This window comes from Bidens hawaiensis, unplaced genomic scaffold (assembly GCF_021521415.1).
Source record: "Bidens hawaiensis isolate Kalapana, Puna unplaced genomic scaffold, B.hawaiensis_p1.1 tig00002343_1, whole genome shotgun sequence".
Classification (NCBI taxonomy): Eukaryota; Viridiplantae; Streptophyta; class Magnoliopsida; order Asterales; family Asteraceae; genus Bidens; species Bidens hawaiensis.
In genome coordinates, this window is record NW_027491127.1 from 3,243,924 (window position 1) to 3,269,198 (window position 25,275).

The 25,275-nt window shown below is 37.1% G+C and overlaps 3 protein-coding genes and 1 pseudogene across 5 annotated transcripts; 2 read left to right on the forward strand and 2 right to left on the reverse strand.

Annotated features, from left to right (window-relative positions):
- The first annotated feature begins 703 nt into the window (after positions 1-703).
- On the forward strand, positions 704-3,871 carry LOC143618905 (interactor of constitutive active ROPs 5-like; annotated as a pseudogene). The gene is made up of 4 exons (XR_013151105.1): positions 704-912; positions 2,533-2,580; positions 2,734-2,821; positions 3,054-3,871. The product of XR_013151105.1 is annotated as an interactor of constitutive active ROPs 5-like (transcript).
- Positions 3,872-7,740: 3,869 nt separating this feature from the next.
- LOC143618906 (small ribosomal subunit protein uS12) lies at positions 7,741-9,565 on the forward strand. The gene is made up of 4 exons (XM_077090956.1): positions 7,741-7,851; positions 8,760-8,915; positions 9,012-9,138; positions 9,229-9,565. Exons 1-4 carry the CDS (start codon positions 7,847-7,849, stop codon positions 9,367-9,369), a joined length of 429 nt encoding a protein of 142 aa, XP_076947071.1. The 5' UTR covers positions 7,741-7,846; the 3' UTR covers positions 9,370-9,565.
- A 7,634-nt stretch (positions 9,566-17,199) lies between these two features.
- On the reverse strand, positions 17,200-19,602 carry LOC143618907 (uncharacterized). Of its 2 annotated transcripts, none has more exons than XM_077090957.1 (2): positions 18,692-19,602; positions 17,200-17,549 (listed from the first exon to the last, which is right to left on the reverse strand). In XM_077090957.1, exon 1 carries the CDS (start codon positions 19,537-19,539, stop codon positions 18,697-18,699), a length of 843 nt encoding a protein of 280 aa, XP_076947072.1. In that variant the 5' UTR covers positions 19,540-19,602; the 3' UTR covers positions 17,200-17,549; positions 18,692-18,696. The 2 variants fall into 2 exon arrangements, with proteins under 2 accessions (XP_076947072.1, XP_076947074.1); XM_077090959.1 differs by having other exon boundaries at positions 18,685-19,602.
- On the reverse strand, positions 19,545-22,595 carry LOC143618843 (uncharacterized). Its single transcript, XM_077090921.1, has 3 exons — positions 22,571-22,595; positions 19,659-22,466; positions 19,545-19,612 (listed from the first exon to the last, which is right to left on the reverse strand). Exons 2-3 carry the CDS (start codon positions 22,450-22,452, stop codon positions 19,545-19,547), a joined length of 2,862 nt encoding a protein of 953 aa, XP_076947036.1. The 5' UTR covers positions 22,453-22,466; positions 22,571-22,595.
- Between the last annotated feature and the right edge of the window lie 2,680 nt (positions 22,596-25,275).

Genomic DNA, 25,275 nt, shown 5'->3' on the forward strand with positions numbered 1-25,275 from the left:
GTTCAGGACGGAGATGGGGATGAAAATGGTGGCCGGTGGTGGTACAGAGAGATGGGGTTGGTGGCTGGTGGCGGTGCAGAGAGGTGGGGGTGAAAATGGTGGCTGCTGGTGGTAACGACCTCAACCGCATGAGCAAACCACCATGGTAATCAAGCTTGTTTAAAATGTGCCTAAGGTGAAAGAATGGCTTAATGTGATTAGGGTTTGAATGATATTAAAGGGAAGGGAAGGAGTTCAAAAGAAAAATACAAAATAAATAAAATAACTAAAGTTACCATTATGCCCTTGACTTAACGAAAAAATTAAACGGGGTTACAAAAAAGTATTAAAACGGCCAGTTTTTGAAAAGTGAGGTAGCCAGTTGCGAAAAATTCAAAAAAGTACTAAAGTTGTGTAGTTTTATAAACAACATATACAAATGGCACTTAACTCAAAAAGAAACTCATCCCTATTTGTTTTACAAAATAAAAATATTGACAGTGTGTACTTTGTCTTAGAATAAAAATATCATCTGATAACTTTTAAAATAATTACGCGGTACATTATTGAATTATCAATCGTTCTTATATTTTTATTTGAAAAAAAAAACAATTGTTGTCTTAAAGTAGAAGTGTAGTATACTTTTTATTTATAAATGTATTAAAAAGTTATTATAATAATAATAATAACACTTTAATTTAATATGAAATTATTTTCCTAGACATACTCTTTTTCCAATAAGTTTTTGTTTTGTAGAGGGAAATAGTAACAGAGAGTGACTTTGAACCTTCATCTGTGGCTACACACATAACCCCATCAAAAGCTATTCACACACACACACACACACACAACCTTCTTCCCCTAAAATAGTGTTCATTCTCCTATTGTTTAATATTCCAATTCAGCCTCCATTGATTCTAATTAAATTCCAAGGTAATTCCACTATTTTGTAATTTAATTTTATACTTATAAATGAAATGCTTATTGTTGTCTCCAAATGTTGGCTATGAGCCTTGAATCTATATTCATAATTTACAAATACACTTTTTATATTAGTTTGATGTGATTTGCTACCTAAAGGTGGCATATGAGCATATAAGATCGCGGTTGGCATAAAATACATTTTGGTACTACTGAAACCGGGTCGGGCTGATCCATTCAGTTTTTGAATTTTTAAATTGTTTTAGTATGGAATACGATTAAATGGGTCGGGTTGATACGTTTTTTTTAAGTTTTACATAGTTATTGTAAATATTATGATGCAACAACGTATTGAATTCTAAATACCTAAATTTAGCAAGTTTGTCAAATTTTTAAATCACAAAACAATAATGAAAAGTTAAAATTAGGACACTCGTAGTTATGTCATTATTGAGTTTGCGTCTTTTCTGTCATGTTTCCCCCTATCAACCTGGTCCATATAAAAATCCTGCTAACTTTTGGATCAGTTCCTCATTAGATTGGTTTAAGTGGGTCGTGTTGAACACTTCGTTTTTTGAACTCTTAAATAGCTATTGTATGGATTATGTTTGAATTCTTAAATAGCTATTGTATAGATTTTGTTCAAATTGACCAGGCTATCCATCCATTTTCTTTTATTTTCAAATACTTATGTTATGGGTCATGTTTGAATTGATCTGTTTTTTTTTATCTTTTTTACTTTGTACTACTAGTGGCTCCTTTAATTTGATTTGACTTATTTCTTTGAAACAAAGCATAATCAAGAGTAATAGGGAAGTTAAATCATAAATGTAAAAAAAGTATACAAATTTATTCAATCATTCTTGTTTTCATTATCTTTTATTAATTTCCTTGTGTTGTGAACTTGCACGCCTACTTGCGGTGCGCACATATAATGTATATATGTGTGAACCCTTGGGTGGGCAAAAGTAAAATTGCACTAATTTTGACGTTATTTTACTAATCACGTGAAAATAACGTTAAAAGTGGCGGAAGGTTAATCAGGTATCATGTGGTGGCGTTGATAGCCGAAAGACAAGGGCACATGCACCAATCAGCCGGTGTCCCGATGATTGAGTGTTATGTGTCTTATGTCCAAGGCTTGATTCAAAACTACTATCGAGCCAGGAGTCTCACCGGAAGCAGCCTCTCTATCCCTATGGGATAGAGGTAAGGCTGTCTACATCTTACCCTCCTCAGACCCTACCATAGCATTGCTATTGGTGGGATATACTGAGTACGATGATGATGATGTGTTGTGAACTTGGTTGTTGGGAGTGGGTTAGTTTCAAGTTTCAATTTGGTATGGAGTTCATTTGAAGGGTTGTGTATTGTTTCTTGCCACATAAACCATTTCCAAACCATACCGCCCTATTGGTTTGTAACTTACGCATTAATAGTTGTACCTTTGTCTTGATTTGCAAGTTCCAACTAGGTATAGAAAATGTAGACTTTGACTATTTGTTTTTTTCTTGTATTGGGTATTGATTAAACTGAGGATTTCATTATGACATCATTTAATGGTATTCTTTTACATGTACATATATGCTACAAAGGTTTATTCATCAAGTATTCCTCCAAAAACCATTGTAGGCACTCTGCCTAAAGGGTAATTTGGACAATGCAACATCCCAAGACAAGGTATGGCCTCCAATCTTCTTTCATTTTAGTTATAAACATAAGGTTATAATAGTCATTTTACATCGATAAAATACGCGTTTGGGTGTCCCATGTAACGTTTTTTTCTTCATGTTCTTGTTCCTAAAACACTCTTTCGTTTGAAATTTAATCAAGAGGTGGGACTACACGATCGGACACAAAACCAAGAACCTCAGGGCCAAAAGTCGTCGACCATAGGGGGCAACGTGCTCCGACACCCGAGGTATGATACCATGATTCATGATTCATCAGCTGAGTTCAGTTATGTTGTCATATTTTTTATGTCTCGTATTTATCTTAATTAGATCTTAAGTTACAACTTTTTGTTATAAAACACACAAAATATAAATATTATTACTTCCAAATTTAAAAAACATACACAAGATTTGAATTTTTAAACCTTGTAACAATAATAATAATAACACTAATAATGTAACAATTTTTGGATATGGCAGAAACAGTTGGCTCAGCTTCAAGAAGAGCTCAAGAAGACAAAGGACCAGCTAAGGGAATCCGAGTCATGTACGAAAACGGCTTACCAAGAAGCCGAAGAAGCCAAGAAGCAACTCGCGGCTATGTCAGCCAAATTCCACGAGTCACAAAACCAGCTTGACGAGCTTTGGACTTGCGAAGAATCTCGAATTCAAGAACTCCGAACAATCTCACAAGACCGAGACCAAGCCTGGGAGTCCGAGCTGAAAGCCGTCCAAAAGCACTTAGCCACGGCTATAAACGAGAACCAAAAGCTCAACTCTCGGCTTCAAAAACTAGCCGAGTCTGAGTCAGCTCATGCAAAACAAGCTAAGTCAGCTCAAGATGAGATAATGACACTAAAGTTAAAACTGTCAGAAAATATTAATTTAGTTGAACAATTAAATATTCAACTAAAAGAATATAAAGATTCTGAATCTCGAGATTTGAAATCTTGAGATTTGGAATTGGCATCTGCTCTGGCAGCGGGTACAGAGATGGAGAATGAGTTAAGGAAGTTGAAAGTGCAAACGGAGCAGTGGAGGAAGGCGGCCGAGGCAGCGGCCGCCATGGTGATGGGCGACGGAAAGTTCATACATTCGTTAGATTTTAATGTTGTTGGTGAGAAGTCGAGTTCGGAAGATACGGAAGATGAGTCATCGATTAAGAAAACAAGTAACATGTTGAAGAAAATTGGGGTGTTGTTGAAAAAAGGACAAAAGTAGTTCGGATCATCCGATGAATATAAGTTGTTGTTAAGTTACATGTTCACATAGGAATTATTGTGTTTGGGAGTAATTATAAGTTCAAAGTTGAAAAATGATTTATTTATTTTCTTGTTTACTTTTTTATTAATTTATTTGAAAGAATAAAAAACAAAAATGTTTATAGTTAATTAGTTTAAGTTTTTTTATTCGTAATTTGTATTTAAATATGTTGAATTCAAAGTTGTTATAAATTTGGAATATGACATGCATTCACTTGTCTTAGTGATTCTTAACTCATTTCCCATTAGGAATAGTACACAATAATAAGAAATCTAATTCAACATAACCAATAATTATAGTTCAATAACTTTATCCATGTGTGATAGTGGTTACCTAACTTAATTCAGTAATTAGTTTATGAACTTTCATAAAATAATGTTTAAAGATAAAAGCTGAACAAATAAGAGTGTTGAGACTACTTGCCAATGTCATATTGTCATCCTTAGAATGATTATTCCCATTAGGAGGAGACAATAAGATATTCAATTCAAACAATGTTTAGAATTGTCAAACCAATTTGTCTTTTGTTCAAATGCTATGTGAATGATGGTTAATATTTGAGATTTTTATGGTATCAAGAAACATTACTCAATAAGGCTTTTTCAAAGTGATGGTTTTATTCTTGATAGTGTTTCTTGGTGAGTCAAACAATAGCATCTTTGGTAATTGGTATTGCATCGTGAATGTTGCACGTTTTACCATCTTTACTTTGTTGACATTATTTCCATCCTCATTTAGTTGTTATTTGAAAACATAACACAAAAACTTAAAAATAGATGCACACCTCTCAATCGTAAGTGATTGACCTTGTTTTCTTTCTCTTTGATTATTTGTGTATATTTTCATTCAAATGTGTTAAGTTTCTCTCTCATTTTGATATGAAGTGTTTTCCATGTCAATGTTTTATATGTGTTCATGAAGAGGTAGGTCCCAGCAGAGCCCAGTTGGACCCGCAAGACTCACCGTGAAGAGGGACGTCTGCGCAGAAACCAACTGGATCCGCAGAACCAACCATGCTCAGAGACGTGACGTCCTTACGCGCAGTACGCAAGCTGGTCCCGCAGGAGATGCCTCCCGATGGTGAAGGACTCCGCCTGTTCCCGCAGCTTCGGATACAAGCCATCAGGGAAGGCCACCCGCGCAGCATGGCTACACACACAAGGCACTTAGCTCTCAATCACTCAGTGTCACCTGAGGGAATGAGCAAAGCCGGGAACAATCCCGCACAAGGGCGGGAGGGGGAATACTCCCGCCGAAATGAGCCAGTCCGTACGATACGGGAAGATCTTCTGTACTGTACCTGACGAGGTATGGGAAAAAGATCTGACTAAAGGTACGACAGCTTATTGACAACAGTATGGCGAGCAGCATGCTCCTGTACTGTCACTATTAGCCGCTGCCTACCCAACTACTGCCATACCACGTGCGTAGCCGGCAGTTGGTGGAAAATGAATAGTACACAGCAGGCCTGGTCACTATCAGCCGCTGCCTACCCACCAACTACAAGCAGGGCACGTGCGTAGGCCACTGTTGGTGGAACAGAAACACTGTTGCAGCCGGCCACACCTCCTTGGAAACCTACCTTCGGCTATAAATACCACAAATGGTATGACCATCTCATCTTATCATATTATCATCATATTATACCTGATATCTGCTCTAGCAATCTCTTAATATACTTTTATATTTAAAGAGCAATCTAGTCTGATTCTCACGCCGGAGGGTGGTCACAAGGAGGAACCCCCCCCCCCCTTCTCAGTGACAAGCTCACGGTGTCTGTTTTGCAGGTTATCAGAAGAACCATCTTCTCAGGGTCTAACCCCTCGTGGGAAACATCTATCTAACCCACAGGTTATCAGTAATCTGCTCGGGGTCCGGTTAGTGTTTATTCAGTTCATGATTGTTATAGGTTCAGTATGTTTATAGGTGGACACTAACTCCTCCCATAAACTCTTTTCATTCCGAAATCACCATCGATGATTGTAACTCTAAGTATCATTTATAAGTGGAGTCAAAATCTCACACCTTTATCTTTATAATAATACTAGCATTCCGAACATTAAAAGTTATTTTAATTACACATATTTGTGAACAATTATATTCAATCGCTTTTGATTTTGTGGGTCATACTTGTATGTACTTTCATTAGGGAAACCAAACAAAACCGGTAGATTAAGCTCGGTTCAGAGAGCTTCTAATACCTTTTTGGCTTTTTTAATCATGTTATTAATACTTTAATATTCTAAAACTATGAGTTACGGGACGTTAAATTGGGGAGTGAAAATATCCATGTAAGACATGTTTGGCGCCAACACTATCAACCCCTTTTGGTGAAAGGTGTTGCCCCATTTATTCATTCATGACTGACTAGCTTCGCTCCGCCAATTGTTTTTCAAGCCGGTTATACACTGTCACCTCACTCCACTTCATCCATAATTCATATTTTACATTTCACCATACCATAACACACCCAACTTGGTATGAAACATGAAAGCCTAACTTGCCAAGTAATCGCTTATGTGTTGTAAAATGTCTCTTTAACATTTTCCTTTTCACCCTCCCATAACACACTAAGTCTATGTTGTGGATGGGCTTTACAGCCCCTCCACGTCTCCGCCACGTCGGGAACATGGCTTTAAAGCCCTTATCTATAAAGCCTTGTTGTGGTTTAAAACTCCCTTACCGCCCCATTATATATATATATAAACATATATATATGTATGTGTGTATGAGAGAGAAAGAGAGCGAAAAGCATCCAATGACTCCATTTGGATAAAGCCCCAACCCCTTACTGCCCTAGCATGGTGTTCCACCCCCGTACAATCTCCTTTACCGCCCTCACCATATGGTCTAAGCGAGTATGAAAATACGGCGGCCAGTCCAAGGCCTCGGGCTAGAGGCACACAAAAAACCCGAAACCCGAAAAAGAACCAGGTTTGTTCACACCTGGGGTTTTTACTACCCCCCCCCCCCCCCCCGCGTATAGTGACCGGTTCCTTGTTTTACCCATACCCGACCTTACCCCGTAGGGTAAAGATATGGTATCATTTTAGTACCAAAACCCGTACCAGAAGTCCGGAACCTCTACTCTGGGCTGTTGGCCGCAAGGCTGTTCACGAGCCAAGCCGAACTGAGCGAAGGCTAGCTCGTTGCTTGGCTCGTTTACAACCGAACCGAAAGGCTAAAATTCGAAACGAGCGAAAACAGAAACGAGCCAAATTCGAATCGAGCATTTTTCGATCGAATATCGAGCGATTTCGAACACTATTTATTTATTTTTCACTTTAAAATTTTCAATAAGAAACAAATTTGAAAGTTGTAAATAACATATTTTATAAATAAATTAATAGGTTTTAGACAAACGTGTAATATATTGTAAACTTTTATTAAAATTAAGTTTGAAGTGAGATATAATAATCATATAAACAAACTTTTAGTATTGTAAAAACTTGAAGCGAACAAATAAAACTATAAAATTGACGAAATATGAAAAATTTAAAGGGGTAAAAATAATTGTAAGCTTATATTTATGTGTTTTGTCTATATATGTATATATTTGTTCATATATAATTATATATAAAATAAATTAAAAATATTCGAGCCGAGCCGAACCGAGCAGACCTTTGCTCGTTGCTTGGCTCGTTTGCAAACCGAACAGAGCAGAGCGGCTCGTTTACAATCGAGCGAAAAAACGAGTGAGCATTTTCCGAGCAATTTTCGAGCGGTTTGGACGGCCCTCGGGCGAAACCTCTACTCTGGGCCGTTGGCGTATTTAAATGAGAAGGCTTAATTCCTCAGCCCAAGTTAAGAAAGACTGAATACCAAAATAATAATAATAATAATAATAGCAGGCCCATTTATCAACAACATCCACAGACACACCCATGACCCATATAAAAGCATCATTATTAACGAATCCCTAACAACCACCAGGGTTTTGTTTTGCAGCAGCCGCTTCTCATCTTCTTCAACCTCTCGCCGGAAACCTAGCCGCCTTCAGACTCGCAAACATGGGGTATGTTTTGATTACATTCATCTAATTTAATTAATTAAAGGTTTAAAATTTTACTAGTTTCAGCTGCTTGTTATTCGAAATGAAATTTAGATCTTTGATCTGTTACAGTAATTAGGTTTTGTTCGTATTGGATTTAGATCTGGTTGGCAGTTAGGATAGATTATTAGGCTTATAACTGGAACCGAACCGAACGAAGGCTTGTTTATGTTTGTTTGTTTAGAATTAAATATTTTTACGAACGGTTCATGAACGCAAACGAACATTTATTACTTAAAAATGAGTTTTAAAAGTAAAAGTAATATTATTATGTTAAAATATAAAGTTTAGCACTTGAGATAACAACCCTAAACATAATTATTCCCTTGTTTTGATAATGTCACCGAAGCGCAAGTTAGATTTGTTGTTAGCTGAACCAAGACTTTATAAAACAAACCTTTAACAGCTGAATGTAAACAATAAAATTATAAAATTTAAAATGTTGGGTTGGTTATTAGCAAATAGTAAATTTAAAAGATGTAAACATAAACAAAAACGTGATTGAACATAAATGAACACACACTCTTGAACACGAAGGAACGAACGTTGCCGCTATTAATGTTTGTTATTTAACCAAACGAATGAAGTTTCTTGTTCGTGTTTGTTTATTTATTGAACAAACAAACGTAAATGTACTTTTTGCCGAACGGTTCACGAACTGTTCGCTGAAAGTTCGATTTGCTTACGACCCTAGGTGTATTGAATTTGATTAATAAGTGAAGGAAGGTATTTGTTTGATTACTGTTACATGAATTTAGGTGTTATGTTTCTAAAGTTTAGATTTTGTTGGAATCAAATGGTTTGATTGAGCAAAATAAGTTGGTTAGGTTTGTTAAATTTGATTGATGAGAGGTTTAATGATATAATTGCAGTAAGACACATGGAATGGGAGCCGGACGCAAGTTGAAGTCCCACCGCAGAAGACAAAGGTGGGCCGACAAGTCTTACAAGAAGTCTCATCTTGGAAATGAATGGAAGAAGCCTTTCGCTGGTTCTTCTCATGCTAAGGGCATCGTTCTTGAGAAAATGTAATTTTTCTTCAATTTTATTTCTAATGTTTCATATCTTTTATTAAATTTATAAATTTGAGTTTTGACAGATTGATTTGTTTGTTGAATTTACAGCGGTATTGAAGCTAAGCAGCCTAACTCTGCTATTAGAAAGTGTGCCAGAGTTCAACTCATCAAGAACGGAAAGAAGATTGCTGCTTTCGTTCCCAACGATGGTTGCTTGAACTATATTGAAGAAAATGTAAGTTCTTGATCACATTTTATAAAAAGACAACATTTTTATTAGTTTGTTATTTTCAGATGATAATATGGGTTATTTGAATTGTGACAGGACGAAGTTTTGATTGCTGGATTTGGGCGTAAGGGTCACGCTGTGGGAGATATTCCCGGAGTTAGGTTCAAGGTTGTGAAGGTTTCCGGTGTTTCTCTTTTGGCTTTGTTCAAGGAGAAGAAGGAGAAGCCAAGATCTTAATTATGTTCGTGTCGGTTTGGCTTAATTTTGTTATGTTTGTTGAAGAGTTCAAATGTTTTAGCTTTGTGTTTGCGGAGGGCAGACAATTGGTTGTTCTCAGTTTGTACTGTGATTTTGGTAAACGCAATTTATTTAGATAACAACTTCTGCTTATTTTTGATTGGATATTTTTTGTGATGCGTGGTTCATGTTATTAGTCTTGCATGCGCTCTGTAATGTTGATGTACAAATAGATAGTCAGTAAGACAGAAAATATATTAAGCCTCTCAAATTTTGTACATGTGGATGGATGACCTAATTTAAATTGAGAAAGTGATTTGTTTTAAACTAATAGATATATTTCACAATAATTTTTACATAGATTGTATAAAACAGGTGCTTATGCATATCTGAGCCAGTGTAGGCGTTAGTCGGCTGGTAAGGTTAACTGCAAGCTCCCGCTTTAATAAACACTTGTTTTGTACTTTTTATATGAAAGTTAATCGAAGATAAACTTGGTGAAATTGTATTGTATTGATAATTGTTTCTATATCTATTGGATACATAAGATATAGAGAAACCTTTCATATGACATAACATAAACCTTTCATATTACATAATATTAATTGTCTAATATTCCCCCTCAAGCTAAAGTCGGGGAGCGACCTGAAGCTTGGACTGTAAAGTGAGAAACCGTTGTGAGGGTAGCGGCTTGGTGAACACATCTGCAATTTGATCGTTTGTAGAAATAAATTGAACAGATAGCTTCTTTTGAGCAACCTTTTCTCTAACAAAGTGAAAATCAACCTCCACACGCTGTGTACGAGCGTGAAACACGGGATTAGCTGAGAGGTATGTAGCGCCAAGATTATCACACCATAAAGTGGGAACCGCACGCATAGGGACCTGAAGTTCGTGTAGAAGAGTCTCTATCCAAGTAAGTTCAGCAACAGTGTCAGCTAAGGCCTTGTATGCTGATTCAGTGGATGATCGAGAGACAGTCTTTTGTTTGCGGGCAGGCCATGAAACAAGATTGGAACCAAGATATATGGCAAATCCCCCGGTGGATCGACGATCATCCGGGCACCCAGCCCAGTCAGCATCGGAATATGCACGTAAGGAAGGACACGTCGCATCTGAGTAAGCATGTAAGTGAGACCCAGATTTGCGGCTGAGGAGAAGACCGTGATCGGAAGTTCCCTGAAGGTAGCGAAGTATCCTTTTAACAGCGGACCATTGATTCTCAGTGGGTGAGTGCATGAATTGACAAACTTTGTTAACGACAAAGGTGATGTCCGGCCTTGACAATGTAACATATTGGAGGGCACCTACAATTTGACGGTACCTGACCAGATTGTCAAAGAGAGGGCTATCTCCTATAGCTAACTGAGTGGTCGTACACATGGGCGAGGGAACCGGTTTAGCATGAGAGAGGCCAGCCCGATCAAGAAGCTCCAGAATGTATTTTCTTTGAGAGAGTAACAAACATGTCCCTTTGGGAATAACTTCAATGCCAAGAAAATAGGCAAGTGTTCCCATATCCTGAATGGCAAAAGATGAATGGAGGTTGGTGACAACATGTTAAATAGCTTGAGAATTATTGCCGGTCAAAATTATATCATCGACATACACTAACATATAGAGCAACGTCCCCCGATGCGAATATATAAAAAGTGAAGGGTCGGTCTTGGAACCCTTAAAACCGAGAGCTAGGAGGGTCGTTGAGAGTCGTTCAAACCATGCTCTAGGGGCTTGTTTGAGACCGTAAAGGGACTTGTGAAGCAGGCAAACATGATCTGGATTGTGCGGGTCAACAAAACCGGGAGGTTGTTGTAGATAAACTTTCTCTTTAAGATCACCATGCAAAAAGGCATTTTGCACATCTAACTGCCTCAAAGGCCACTGGTTGGTGACCGCAAGCGATAAAACAACCCGTATGGTAGTGGGTTTGACATCTGGACTAAATGTCTCATAGTAATCAATGCCCGGTTGTTGATGAAACCCTTTGGCTACCAAACTCACCTTGTAGCGCTTAACAACACCAGCTTGATCTCGTTTGAGTTTATAGACCCATTTGCAAGCAATAACATTAGCATCAGAGGGCCGTGGAACCAAGGACCAAGTGCCGTTTCGCAAAAGGGCAGAATATTCCTCGGTCATAGCCTTACGCCAGTGAGGGTCTTTGTTAGCAATGGTAAAAGTGGCGGGTTCATGGGAGTTGGAAGTGGTGTTAGTGTGAAACCCAGCTGGGTTATATCTGAATGTTTTCTTGGGGTTGGGGCGAAGGTTGGCTGGGCGTGTTCGTGATGGTGGAGGTGGGGGTGGAGTTGGGGGTGGTGGAGATTGAGGTGGAGGTGATGGGCTGATGGGTGTTTGATTTGATGTAGATAATGGGCTGATGGGAGTTTGACCGGTATGTGGAGGCTGGGAGAACACGGTTTGGAGTGGTGTTTCATGGTTAGACGAAAAAGGGTGTGGGCTGGTTGTAGAAGATGGAGTGTGTGGTGAAGATGGAATGTGAGCATTAAGGGTTGGATTTGGAAAGGGAAGATGAGTTGGGTAGGAAGAGACATAAAGATCTGGTTGTGAGGGTGTAGAAGTGTTGGAAGACACTCGAAAGGGAAAAGATTGTTCGTTGAAACGAACATGACGAGCAATATAAAGTCGATCAGTGGCGGTGTCAAGACACCGATAGCCGTGATGGGAAGTGCTATAGCCAAGAAAAACACACGGTGTTGATCGAAAGTCCATCTTGTGCTTGTTGTAGGCACGAAGATTGGGAAAACACTCACACCCAAAGACTCGAAGAAACGAGTAGTCGGGTTTGTGATGAAATACTTGTTCAAAAGGAGAAGTGCCTGAGTTGGCACGAGATGGCATTCGATTAATTAAATAAACTGCCGTGTCAAAAGCGAAATGCCAGAAACGTTTTGGAACATTGGAGTGAGCCAAGAGAGTAAGACCCGTTTCGACAACATGTCGATGGCGTCGTTCGACAACACCATTTTGTTCACTCGTATGTGGGCACGATAGCCTATGAATAATTCCAAGAGAGGAGAGAAACGGAGATAGATTTCGAAATTCCCCTCCCCAATCAGTTTGGATAGATCACTTCACTATTATCTCTAGAAATCTCTTAAAGGTGTCGTATACATCATATTTTGTTTTAAAGGGAATATCCACATGAATTTAGTGAAGTGATCAACACAAAGTAGGAAAAAATGGTGACTGTCAAAAGAGGTAACCGGGGCAGGTCCCCACACATCACAAAAAAACAAATCTAAAACATTAGAGCTTTTAAATATAGAAGATAATAAGTGCAATTTTGAAGATTTTCCAACAACACAGGAGTTACAGGAGGAACATGCACTATTATTAGAAAGTGGTAAGCAATATTTATTTAACATTGACTGTAAAAGTTGAGGATGGGGGTGACCAAGCCGTTGATGCCAGGTTGTAGAAGAAGCACGAGCGGTGGAGAAGGCTACTTTTGGAATAGGTTGACTTCGAGGTAGACAAAAGTTGAGTGAAATTCAAAAAATACATTGTTATCATGGCAAAATTTTTGAACTAAAAGAAGTTTTTGTTTGATTTCAGGAACATGAAGTATATTTGTAAGGAAAAAGGTTTTAGTGGGTGAGTAAAATTGTGAGGAGCCAATGTGGAGTATGGGTAGACCCTTACCATTGCCAACATGAAGATTGTCTTCACCGTAGTAAGGTTCAGACCCGTCGAAGCTAGAGAGGTCAGGAGCAACATGATTAGTAGAGCCCGTGTCGGGCAGCCATGGAGAGGATGCATGTGACCTATTATCAAAATAATTAGCAATTAGCAGAGGGTTGTCTTACCCTCAAAGTGGCAGGGTCACGGTTAGGACATAATGACGGAATATGACCGATGCCACATCTGTTACACGAACCGTAAATGGTGTTTTGATTGGAAGCCCAATTGAACTGGCTTCGGTTTCCACCCCCACGTGAACGATTAAAACTTCCACGACCACGACAATTCCCTTGACCGTGACCACGACCGCGGCTGGTATAAAAGGCATGTGTAGTAGAGGATTGAGGCTAAAGATGAAATTGGGTAATCAATTGCTGAAGGGTCTGAGATAAATCAGTTGGTGTGGCAGCAGGGGCTGTTGTGGCGGTGGTAAAAGCCTGAACAGGTGGGACAGCAGGGACAACCTTTTGAATCATGTAGTCATAGTCGGATAACAGACCAGGGAGTTCTGCGAAAGCTATTGGAAATTGTCTAGTAAGAAGGGTGCTTTTCAGGCCATTGTATTCATCTCTGAGGCCCGATATCACGAGCATAACAATGTCCTTCTCCTTCATTGGTTCACCGATGTTTTCGAGGGCACTCGCATATTCACGGGCTCGTGTGAGGTAGGCCGATGATGTTTCATCTCCTTTCATTTGAATTTTCAGCAATTGTGTTTTAAGGGTGTATTCTCTTGAGGAGGTGTGTGGAGCATAAGCAGCCTCAAGAGAAAGCCAAAGGTCACGGGAAGAAGAACCTTGAACATGTTGGAAGGAGGCTTCTGAGATGGTGGACAGCAGTAACATCTGAACATGTGCATCGTTTGTGATCCAAATTGGGTAGTTAGGGTTGGGTTGTGGTGATTGTTTGGCGGCATCTTTGTCTGATGAGGTTGCTGATGTTATGAACTCTGGTGGGCAAGGTATTGTTCCGTTAACATAACCAATCAAATTGTTGGTAACAAGAAAGGGCTGGATCATGTCTTTCCAATACCCATAGTTTGTAGGAGAGAGAGTAAATCCAAATTTGTGTGAATTATGAGAAGTTTTGTCAGCTGTAAAGAAGGCGGCGATGAGAGCCATAGAAAAGCTCTGATACCAAGATAAACTTGGTGAAATTGTATTGTATTGATAATTGTTTCTATATGTATTGGATACATAAGATAGCCCTTTATATAGAGGACTCATAACCTTTCATAAGACCTAACATAAACACAAACCTTTCATATGACATAACATAAACCTTTCATATTACATAATATTAATTGTCTAATAATAGATGATTAATTAGTGCTCGATCGGTATTTTATGCTCTTAGAGCATTCTCAATCCGTTCCCTAAAATAATGTAAAAAAGATTTGTAAATTATATGGTTCACTGTACATACCGTATAATTTTTTAATATTTTTTAAAGTGGTGGGGGAAGAGAGAAAATATAATAATAAAGATATAAAATGTATTATTTAATTGAACGGGAGAGAGAAAATGCAGTGATTTTTTGTGTAATTATATAATATACGGTAGGGAATAGGCTGAGAATGCTCTTAGCAAGTATGAAAGATTACTCCATATTGTTAATAGAAATTTGTTTGCGGGGTATTATTCTAGATTTATATTCTTACTAGTAACAAAACAAAGAATTATGTAAAACATGTTACATTTTAATTAATTTAGTTAGGCTCCATTGTAAAGTCAAGGCATGAAGTCACCAAATCGGTAAAAAAAAATCCAATGACTTAGTTATAAATTTTTTTCTATGGGTTCGGTATTTATCAGTGCATAGATTTGTTGCAATCTAACATCAAATAGTGTGGTTTGACAAATATCTGGATCATACTACTAATTATAGTTCAAGAATGACAAACCAAACTGCAATATGAAATGATATTTGATTTATGTATGTATATATGTGGATGAGTATCATTACAAAACTCTTAAATTATTTAAAGACTTAAATCAATCAATTAATCAATCAATCATACCCAGTGAAGTCTCACCAACAGCAAAGCTATAGGTAGGGTCTGGGGAGGGTGGGATGTAGACACACCTTACCTCTATCCAAATGGATAAAGAGGTGGCTTCCAGAGAGACCCTCAGCTCTAAAGTACATATGTATGAAGCAGTATAAAGGAAGTCAAAGTTCAACAGTAATAGTAATAATAATAGTAATGAAAATAATAATAATAATAATAATATATGGAAAGAATATACTAATATTATATATATGGGAAGAATAATACTAATACTATATATGTGACCATAAAAGGTAAATAGAAGCCCTAAGGAATTCATTTCTCCCTAAAAATCATTAACTCTAATTCTACTTCTCCATGAATTCTTATCCTCAACCATGTCCTCGGAAAGGTTTAAGTCTATCAAATCATGCTTAATCCTCTCATCCCACGTCAATTTAGGTCGTCCTCTACTTCTCCTCCCTTCTACAGTAATGTTTTCTACAAATCTAATAGGAATCGTCGGTGGTCTTCTCTTCACATGTCCAAACCATCTCAATCTCCACTCTCTTATCTTGTCTGCTATTTTAGCCACCCCTAATCTCTTTCGAAACACAACGTTTCTTATTCGGTCTAACCTTGTGTGCCCACACATCCAACGTAGCATTCTTATTTCTGCTACCTCCATCTTCCGCACGTGTGCCTTCTTTATGGCCCAACAATCCGTTCCATATAACATTGCAGGTCTAACCGCAACCCTATAAAATTTTCCCTTTAGTTTAGTTGGGAAGCTCTTGTCGCACAATATACTTGTGGCTGTTTTCCATCTACACAATCCTACCTGAACTCGATGGGTCACATCACTGTCTAATTCCCCGTCGCTCTGAACAAATGATCCTAGATACTTGAACTTTGTTACCTTCGGAACCACCTGCCCTTCAATGGTGATCTGTACATCCTCATTGTCATTCCCCCCGCCAAAATCACAGTGGAGGTACTCCGTCTTAGAGCGACTAATCCTTAAACCTTTTGTCTCTAAGGTTGTTCGCCACTCCTCAAGCCTCATGTTTAGATCTTGTTTCCTCTCAGCCATTAACACAATATCGTCTGCGAACATCATGCACCACGGAAGCGTCCCCTGAATCGACTTTGAGAACTCATCCAAGACTACTGCAAAACGAAACGGACTCATCGATGACCCCTGGTGAAGACCTACCTCTACTGGGAAGAAATCAGTATCCCCTACTGGCGCACGGACACTTGTTGCACTCCTGGTATACATATTCATAATTATCTCTATGTATTCCTTGGTACTCCTCTACCCTCCAAGCACTCCCAAAGCACCTGTCTTGGCACACTGTCATAGGCCTTTTCTAGGTCAATAAACACCATATGCAGGTCACGCTTCTTCTCCCTAAACTTTTCCATCGATCTTCTTAAAAGGTGTATTGCCTCTGTGGTGGAACGCCCCGGCATGAAGCCAAATTGGTTCATCGTAACCTGAGTTTCCCGTCTAAGTCTAACCTCAATCACTCTTTCCCATAGCTTCGTAGTATGGCTTAGAAGTTTGATTCCTCGGTAGTTGCCACAACATTGGGCGTCTCCTTTATTCTTATAGATAGGAACAACAACGCTGCTCCTCCACTGGTCTGGCATTTTACCATATTTGAGGATAATGTTGAACAGAGTAGTTAACGATATTTGGCATCTTACCATATTTGAGGATAATGTTGAAAAGTTAGTTATTTAAAGACTTAAAGGAACTCTTAATAACTAACTTTTTTAATTAAAAAAAATTGTATGCTAATGTTATTTGAGTCTTTATCACTTTTTATATCTATATTTACGATTACAATTATGAAAATTAGTTTTTACACATATGTAAATTTGTTATTACATAAATTTTACACATATGTAAACTTGTGATCTATATGTGTAATAAAAAATTATATATATAATATGATAAAACTAGTCTCAAATAATGTTAATATATGAAAAAAATTTAAACAAATGTTTGGTTATTATGAGTTTCTAAAAGTTCTTAACTTACATCTATAGTTCGTATATAAAAGTTTTAAAAATGATAAAAAGATGATTAGTTATTATAATACATATACATAACTACCAGAACCAAAAAATTATGTAAATAATAAACACCACTCTCTTGATAATGCAGGAAATACTGTAAACCTGCTTAAAGACTAATAACATGCATTCTCCATTACACAAGTTCTACATACAAATACATGATAAATTATTGGGCAAACACCACCAGCAAAGCATATGGGTTCTAACTGCCAGTTGAAGCAAATAAAAAACAGAATCTACATCAAACTACATAAGAAGTTTCGACAACTCAAAAGTATATCACTATACGCAATCACCCATGGTCTCGGCAGTTCTGATGACATATTATAACATCCCACAGATAAAGCATTTACAAAAATTTTAGTCCCTTTGTAATTTCCTGGAACTGTCTTTTATCCATCTACAATAAAAAAAAACCATGATCATTATACTTCAAATCAAAAGCTAACCCATTTAATACATGAATTAAACGAGTTATGTTCTCTCTCACTAGTCAAACTAAAACGTAAGCGCAAATCTAATTCCAAAAGGATAAATTGACACATAATAATGTAAATTCCTGGCAGCATATCGTCATATCATTAACAAGGTCTCCAGGATTTTTAATTTTAATGCAACATAATACAAGATCAGGAATAACGAAATATTGATTTAAAAAGGCGAAAAAAGCCTGCCAAACTTGTAGCTCTTAATCACATTTCAAACATACCAAATAATTCATAGAGGTTTATAAAGCACAAGCCCTACAAACTTGCAGAATGCACAAAATGATAAGCCTGTAAGGTGTGGCTACCAATCCACCAAATTCACATCTACGTGGCCATCAGAGCCAACGGTGAACACCACCCCTACGAAATAGGTGATCTTTCCACGGGAATAACAACTTATTCCTTATTCCTTTTTTTACTCTTTCTTCATTATCTATTTAATTTACCACCTAAATTAAATTTTGAATAACAACTTGTTTTTGTTGATTTAAAAAAATAACCAAATAAACAGGTTTGTATAATTTTTTTTATGAACATCCCAATATAAATTTTCACGAAAACGGATTGTATTAAAAAAATATATTTTTTGGTCTCGTAAACGACTTTGACAAGTGCTTGAACTGGTAAGCTTAGCGAAATATAATTATGTTTTTGACTACCCAACAACGATTGGCACTCAAAATTTAATATTTTTTAAATTTCAAGTTTGTACTCGAAATTTAATATTTTTATTTTAGTTATATTAAATTATATTTACTTATATAAATATTATTATATTATTTGAAAAGGGAGGAAAGTGGTGAATTGGTAAATTGCTGACCATTTCCATGGTATTCTGGAAGATAGTGAAGTGGGGTATGATGTGGTGACGTGGCACTGTAAATTGGGAAGTTAAAAGGCATACACCCCCTTTAGTCTAACAAAGAGTCAGACAAACACATGCATCTTTAAGATAATGCTCACAAGTAAAGAAATAAACAGAAAAAGTCGATTAAAATTCGTTCAAACTGCTAAATAAATATTTGTCACACGGGAGAACAAAATGACTTTGTACCTTACTTAGGAGCTTTCCTCATCGTCATCATTCTTCGATTTTTGGGATTCGTTCTTGAGAATCGATGGTGGCTCGGATATTTGTTTTGCAATTCTGCATATGCTGTCACCAACTCTAAACTGCCTTTTGGGAGACGAATTTGACGACTTTTTACCACTGGTTCCATTCCCATTATCCTCCTTAGAGGCATTATCCTCAACGGTTGCTTTTTTGCTGGTGCTTTTTTTACTTCTTTTTACACTCGAGTCAACTTTGGAGGCCTTGTTTGTCAAACTTCTTTCTTTCTTACGTGGGACCGAATCATCACTATCAGAAACATCCGGCTTCCGTTTTTTAGATGAAACTTTCTTACCTCCAGAAACTGGTTTTTCATTCCCATGATCCTCAACGGTCGCTTTTTTGCTAATACCTTGTTTAATTCTTTTCACACTCGAGCCACCCTTCGGGGTCACATTTGCTACACTTTTTTCTTTCTTGCGTGGGACCGAGTCTTCACTATCGTCACTATCAGAAACATCTGGCTTCTGTTTTTTAGATGCAACTTTTTTACCTTCAGAACCAGATGTTTCATTCTCGTTACCCTCAACAGTCTCCTTTTTTATAATACTTTGTTTACTTCTTTTTACACTCGAGTTACCCTTTGATATCACGTTTGCCAAACTTTTTTCTTTCTTACGTGGGACCGAGTCTTCACTATCATCACTATCAGAAACATCTGGCTTCAGTTTTTTAGATGAAACCTTTTTACCTCCAGATACTGGTTTTTCACCCCCATTATCCTCAACAGTTGCCTTTTTGCTAATACTTTGTTTACTTCGTTTTACACTCGAGTTACCCTTTGAGGTCATCTTCGTCAAGCTTTTTTCTTTCTTGTGTGGGACTGAGTCTTCACTATCATCGCTCTCACACGCATCCGACATCCTTTTTTTGCTAATACTTTGTTTACTTCGTGTTACACTCGAGTTACCCTTTGAGGTCATCTTCTTCAAGCTTTTTTCTTTCTTGTGTGGGACTGAGTCTTCACTATCATCGCTCTCACACGCATCCGACATCCTTTTTTTTGATGAAACTTTCTTATCACCAGAAGCTGTTTTTTCATCCACATTTTCCTCCTTAATGACATTATCCTTAACGATTTCTTTTTTGCTAATGTCCTTTCTACTTCGTTTTACACTCGAGTTACCCTTTTGGGTCATGTTTGCCAAACTTCTTTCTTTCTTGTGTGGGACCGAGTCATCACTATCGTCACTATCAGAAACATCTGGCTTCGGTTTTTTGGATGGAACTTTTTTACCTGCAGAAGCTGTTTTTTCTTTTCCGTTTTTCTCATTAATGACATTATCCTCAACAGTTGTTTTTGTGCCAGAATCCTTTTTACTTCTTTTCGCACTTGAGTTACCCTTTGGGGTCATGTTGGTCAAACTTCTTTCTTTCTTGTGTGGGACCGAGTCTTCACTATCATCACTATCAGAAACATCTGGCTTTCTCTTTTTAGATTTAACCTTTTTATTTACAGAAGCTGGTTTTTCATTTTCAACAACCTTATTTTCCTCTGTTAATGGAACCTCAGATTTATCTTCTAACTTATTATCTAATTCATCCAAAAAGTTTAGTGCTTGAAACTGATAACAACCTTTCCAACCTTTCCAACGAAAGAATGCCAATAACTGAGTTCTCACAGACAAAACCTCCAATCTATCAAATCCATCAAATTGTTCTTTAGCTAGTTCTTGCACAGATTGAACAACTTTCAATGGTTTAAAACTAGAAACGGTTGAAAATCGATCACCACCGGCTATTCTGCTAGCTTCTTTCGTTATTCCAGCATTAACAAACTCTTGGGATTTAATTTTATCATATACCTCTTTGGATAAGCAAGAACACGCCAATCCAAAATCCACACGCCTTGACACCTCATCCAAAGCACAATCGACAGCATGAAGAAACGGTTTGGAATTACTTTGTTTCTCAAGTTTAGAGAAATTCTTCCTGAATGGCTTGATGTTGGAAGGCTTATTCCATGCAAAAGATTGATCCCCAAAATAACCAACAAGAAGCCCTTTCTTGTTGGAGTATTTCTTAGCTTTGTCTGTTGAGGAAGATGGATCAAATATCTGTGCGGGCCACCATGGATAGTTCTTTACCTTGGCCCAAACTATATCTGTAACCTTATATTCGCCTTCTTTTTCCTCAATATTAACTTCATTTTCATGAGAAACTTTATCAATGTTCTCCACTACAATCCCTTTTTCATCAACTGAATCCTGATTGACAACAACACCATCTTCATTACGAACAGCAGACGGGTTCATCTTCAGGGTTTCAGATGAAACAACAGCATCTGAGATCAACTTATCCAAAACTGGCTCACTGTTATCCTTTACAACCCCTGTTTCATCAACAGAAACCCTAGTGTCATTAACTGAATCCTGAACAACCTTACAGTCACCATCTTTTTCCTCATCATTAACCTCATTTTCAACAGAAACTTTCTCAACGTTCTTCATTACAATCTCTTTATCGTCTCTAGAAGCCACAGAACCATCAACTGAACCCTGAACGACAATATCACCGACTCCAATATGATCAGCAGGATCCCTAGCACCATCAATATCACCCCCTCCATCATGACCAGAAGTTTCCATTATAAGCGTTCCAGACTTTGATTCTGACAAGTCAGCCCCGATCATAACCTCGTCACTCGCAGCAGGCGGTACAGACGAAACTACAGCATCTGATCTCGATTCATCCAAAACTTTCTCATCATTATCCATTACAACTCCTATCTCACCTCCCGAAACCCTAACATCATCAACTAAATCCTGAACACCAGAAGGCAGTTCAGTCGCTAGCGTCTCGATTTTCGAATCTAACTCCTCATCCCCAATCTTAACCTCTTCACTCGCAGCAACCGGTACAGACGAAACCACCGCATCCAAACCTTTCTCACCTTTATCCATTACAATCCCTGCTTCATCAACTAAATCCTGAACGACAGGACCGCCAGAAGACGGTTCAGTCGCTAGCGTTTTGGTTTTCGAATCTAACGAGTCATCCTCATCCCCAATGTTAACCTCGTCACTTGCAGCAGGCGGTACAGACGACACTACCGCATCCGACCTCGATTCATCCAAACATTTCTCACCTTTATCCATTACAATCCCTGCTTCATCAACTAAATCCTGAACAACAGGACCACATCCAGAAGACCGTTCAGTCGCTAGCGTCTCGGTTTTCGAATCTAACGAGTCATCTTCATCCCCAATCTTAACCTCATCACCCACAGCAGGCGGTACAGACGACACTACAGCATCGAATTTCGATTCATCCAAAACTTTCACATCTTCAGAAACCCTAACTTCTTCAATTGAATCCTTACAATTTACATCAGGTGGTCCAGACAAAACCACAGCATCCGACCTCGATTCATCCAAAACTTTCTCACCTTCATCCATTACAACTCCTACTTCACCGCCCGAAACCCTAGCTTCACCACCTAACTCCTGAACTAACTCACTGTTCTCAATCACAACCCCTAATTCACCTCCAGAAACCCTAACTCCATCAATTAACTCATCCTTATCCACTACAACTCCTAATTCACCTCTAGAAACCCTAGCATCATCAACATCAACAGAATCCTGAACAATAACACCACTACCAGATGACGGTTCGATCGCTAGGGTTTCGGTTTTCGAATCTAACGTCTCAGCCGTAACAGAATCTAAGTTCGAATCAGTAGCACTAGCGTTCGTGGACATTGGTATACAATCTCCTATAATAATAAATTAATTATTAATATTATAGAATGAACGATGAATGTAAAAGCTAATGGATCATAGTTGTAAGTTGTATAGACGAAGAAGAAGATGTATGTACCGATTGAAGATCTTGGTTGACAGAAATGAGTAACGATTAGCGGGAGTTTGAACCGTTAATCACTTAACAAGTATAAGCTTTATGGTTCGGTTAAAACCTTGAAATCGTTTAAACTGGTCATTGGTTTGACTTCTTTTTTCTTTTTCTTTTTTTACTTTCGGTTTGTTGGTCGGTTTTAAAATTTTGAAAACGCAGTGAACGGTTGGTTTGCGGTTTATACTGGCAACCGGTCATATAAAACCAGGCCAGACTGTAATTGTTGAATGCATTTTAATGTTTTTTATGATTAATTATTATATATGTTTTGTAATATATATTAGATATAGTTAAAATTTAATTGAACATAATCTTTTTAGTACAAATAACTTGGCTATACAACTTCAAATTAACCTAATTGCAGTAAGATTCATTTTGTGATCTTTGTTGTTATTATTTCACGTCCTAGATCTTCTATTAATCTTTACCATTTATGTGGCTAAAATTATCATTATTTATAATCCTCTCAAGTATCATATTATGTTGGTGTTTAGTTAAAATTGATGGTACATTTAAATTAATAATTATTTTAAAATAAATTTATTATTAAAGTTTAAACTGTGAAACCAAATTGAAACCAGGCCGTTGGTAACGATTCGGTTTCAACTTTCAATGGTTGAGTTTGGTTTTGGACAACAAAAAATTCAGTATTAACGGTTGGACTCACAAATTTAACTTAAAAACCGTCAAAACCGACACCGAACACCCCTAAGTAACATATTAATTTATTTAAAATCAAAAAAATTATATAACAATATCATATCCAAATTAAAGAGAATAAAATGCTCGTTTTTATGGTGTATTTTTTTTATAAAAATATTAACGTTTGAAAAGGTTATAGTCGTTTAAAAAGCATAGGTGGAAAGTTAGTTTACAACTTAAATTGAAAACATAATATGGTTAAAGATGAGAGACCAAACTTGTAAGCTGAATAGATTGTGCTTAAAAGACAACTTTACTCTTACTAACACATGTACCTCATGCTTTAAGTGTTGTAAATTATTTAAAAAAATGGATGTCTTAATTTGCCCTTATTTAGTGTATTATATATAGTATAGAAAAGTAATCTCATTAGAACATACCCTGTTGTCTAGAACTGGTTGTCTAGCGGTTGATTTTACGGTCGGTTTAATTATTGTAAACGTCTAGTTCATATTACTTTATGATTTGTATTTTGAACGTTGTGAGATGTTTTGTCTACATTTTCCAGTTTATTTCTATATGTTTTTCATGTCACAACGTGGTAAACACCCGGTTGTCGGTCCATTTTCATCAACCGGGTTAGTAGGAACAAGAAGTTTGGGATATGCTTGGTGTTTCTTCCATCAATAATCCAAAATGATCCAGATCTATGACATATATCAACGGATTACAATTACAAGGTTTATCCGTTAAGAAAAGCTTTGACCTAATAATTACCACACAAATATGTTAATTGTTTTTGAGTTTGACCGCACACATCACTACCCAAGTTTAGTCTTCAATAAAGAATTACATTAAGTCGTGAAGACTTACCTTTGCGATGTTATTCTTTCTGGACATTTTCAAAACCTTTTAACTTAATTTAATCTATTAATCTTTTAAATACTTATGTTAGTTATGTAAAATGATTTTCAAGATTTACTTTTACTATGTAAATGTTGTGTTATAATTTTATTCTCTCTTGATTCACAACAAGTTCATGTTGTATCATTCTTGATCATTTCTTATATCTGATGCTTTGATGTCTTGATCATTCTTGATTTGTGACTTAAGATGGCTATGAAAGTGTTTAGAGATTTGTATGTGACATATAATCATCATTGATGAACTAATGATATCTCAAGTCACATTTAATTTAATCAATATAAAAAACAATAGATTTAATTATAATTATAGTTTAAATCATTGTTTTCCCTAGTAATCTCAAACAAAGGAAATTTGATTTTTGTGATGGTAGATATTTTGTTGCTAAACACGAGTAGCAAGCAATAAGAGCATCTCCAATGGGAGATCTCTAAAGCATATCATGTCCTACTTGGAGGAGAGAGAGAATCTAGGTGGAGGAGAGATGTGCCAAGTGAAAGAGAGATTGATCAGGGATGTGTATTATTTCCGATACGGATCTAGAAGAAAAAGAAAGGAGAGGGGAGAGCGAATGATGGTTTGAGTTGGGTTAGTGGGTGAGTAGGAGAAAGATAAATGGTTTGTGTTTCAACTTTCAAACATCTCCATACCATTGAAGATGCCCTAAGATTACATGATATTCCACTCCATGAAATCCAAACACTACTATAGACATAGAGAGCTTGAGAAAGGAGCGTTGTCCTAGGGGCTCCTTTGTGGTGACAAGTTTCCAAAAAAGTGGATGAATCATGGTAACATCCAAATTTGTTATTGACAAAGGGGATCTATTGCACACAACTTGAAACAAAATATAAACCAGGAGTCAATATACTTCAGGTTTGTGAGAAAAGTAATAAGTCATTGGACAATCATAATCAATAAAATGGACGGTGCAATGAACATGCCTTAATAATATGAACCATACCCCTTAGTTTTAATCCACAATAAGGCTAGATAATGAATGGATGATATATTGATAAGAGCAAATAAGAAATGTTTTAAATCTTAATTAAATTTTAGTTTTAAATTAATAAATTTAATTAGAAATTATAGGTTAATACATG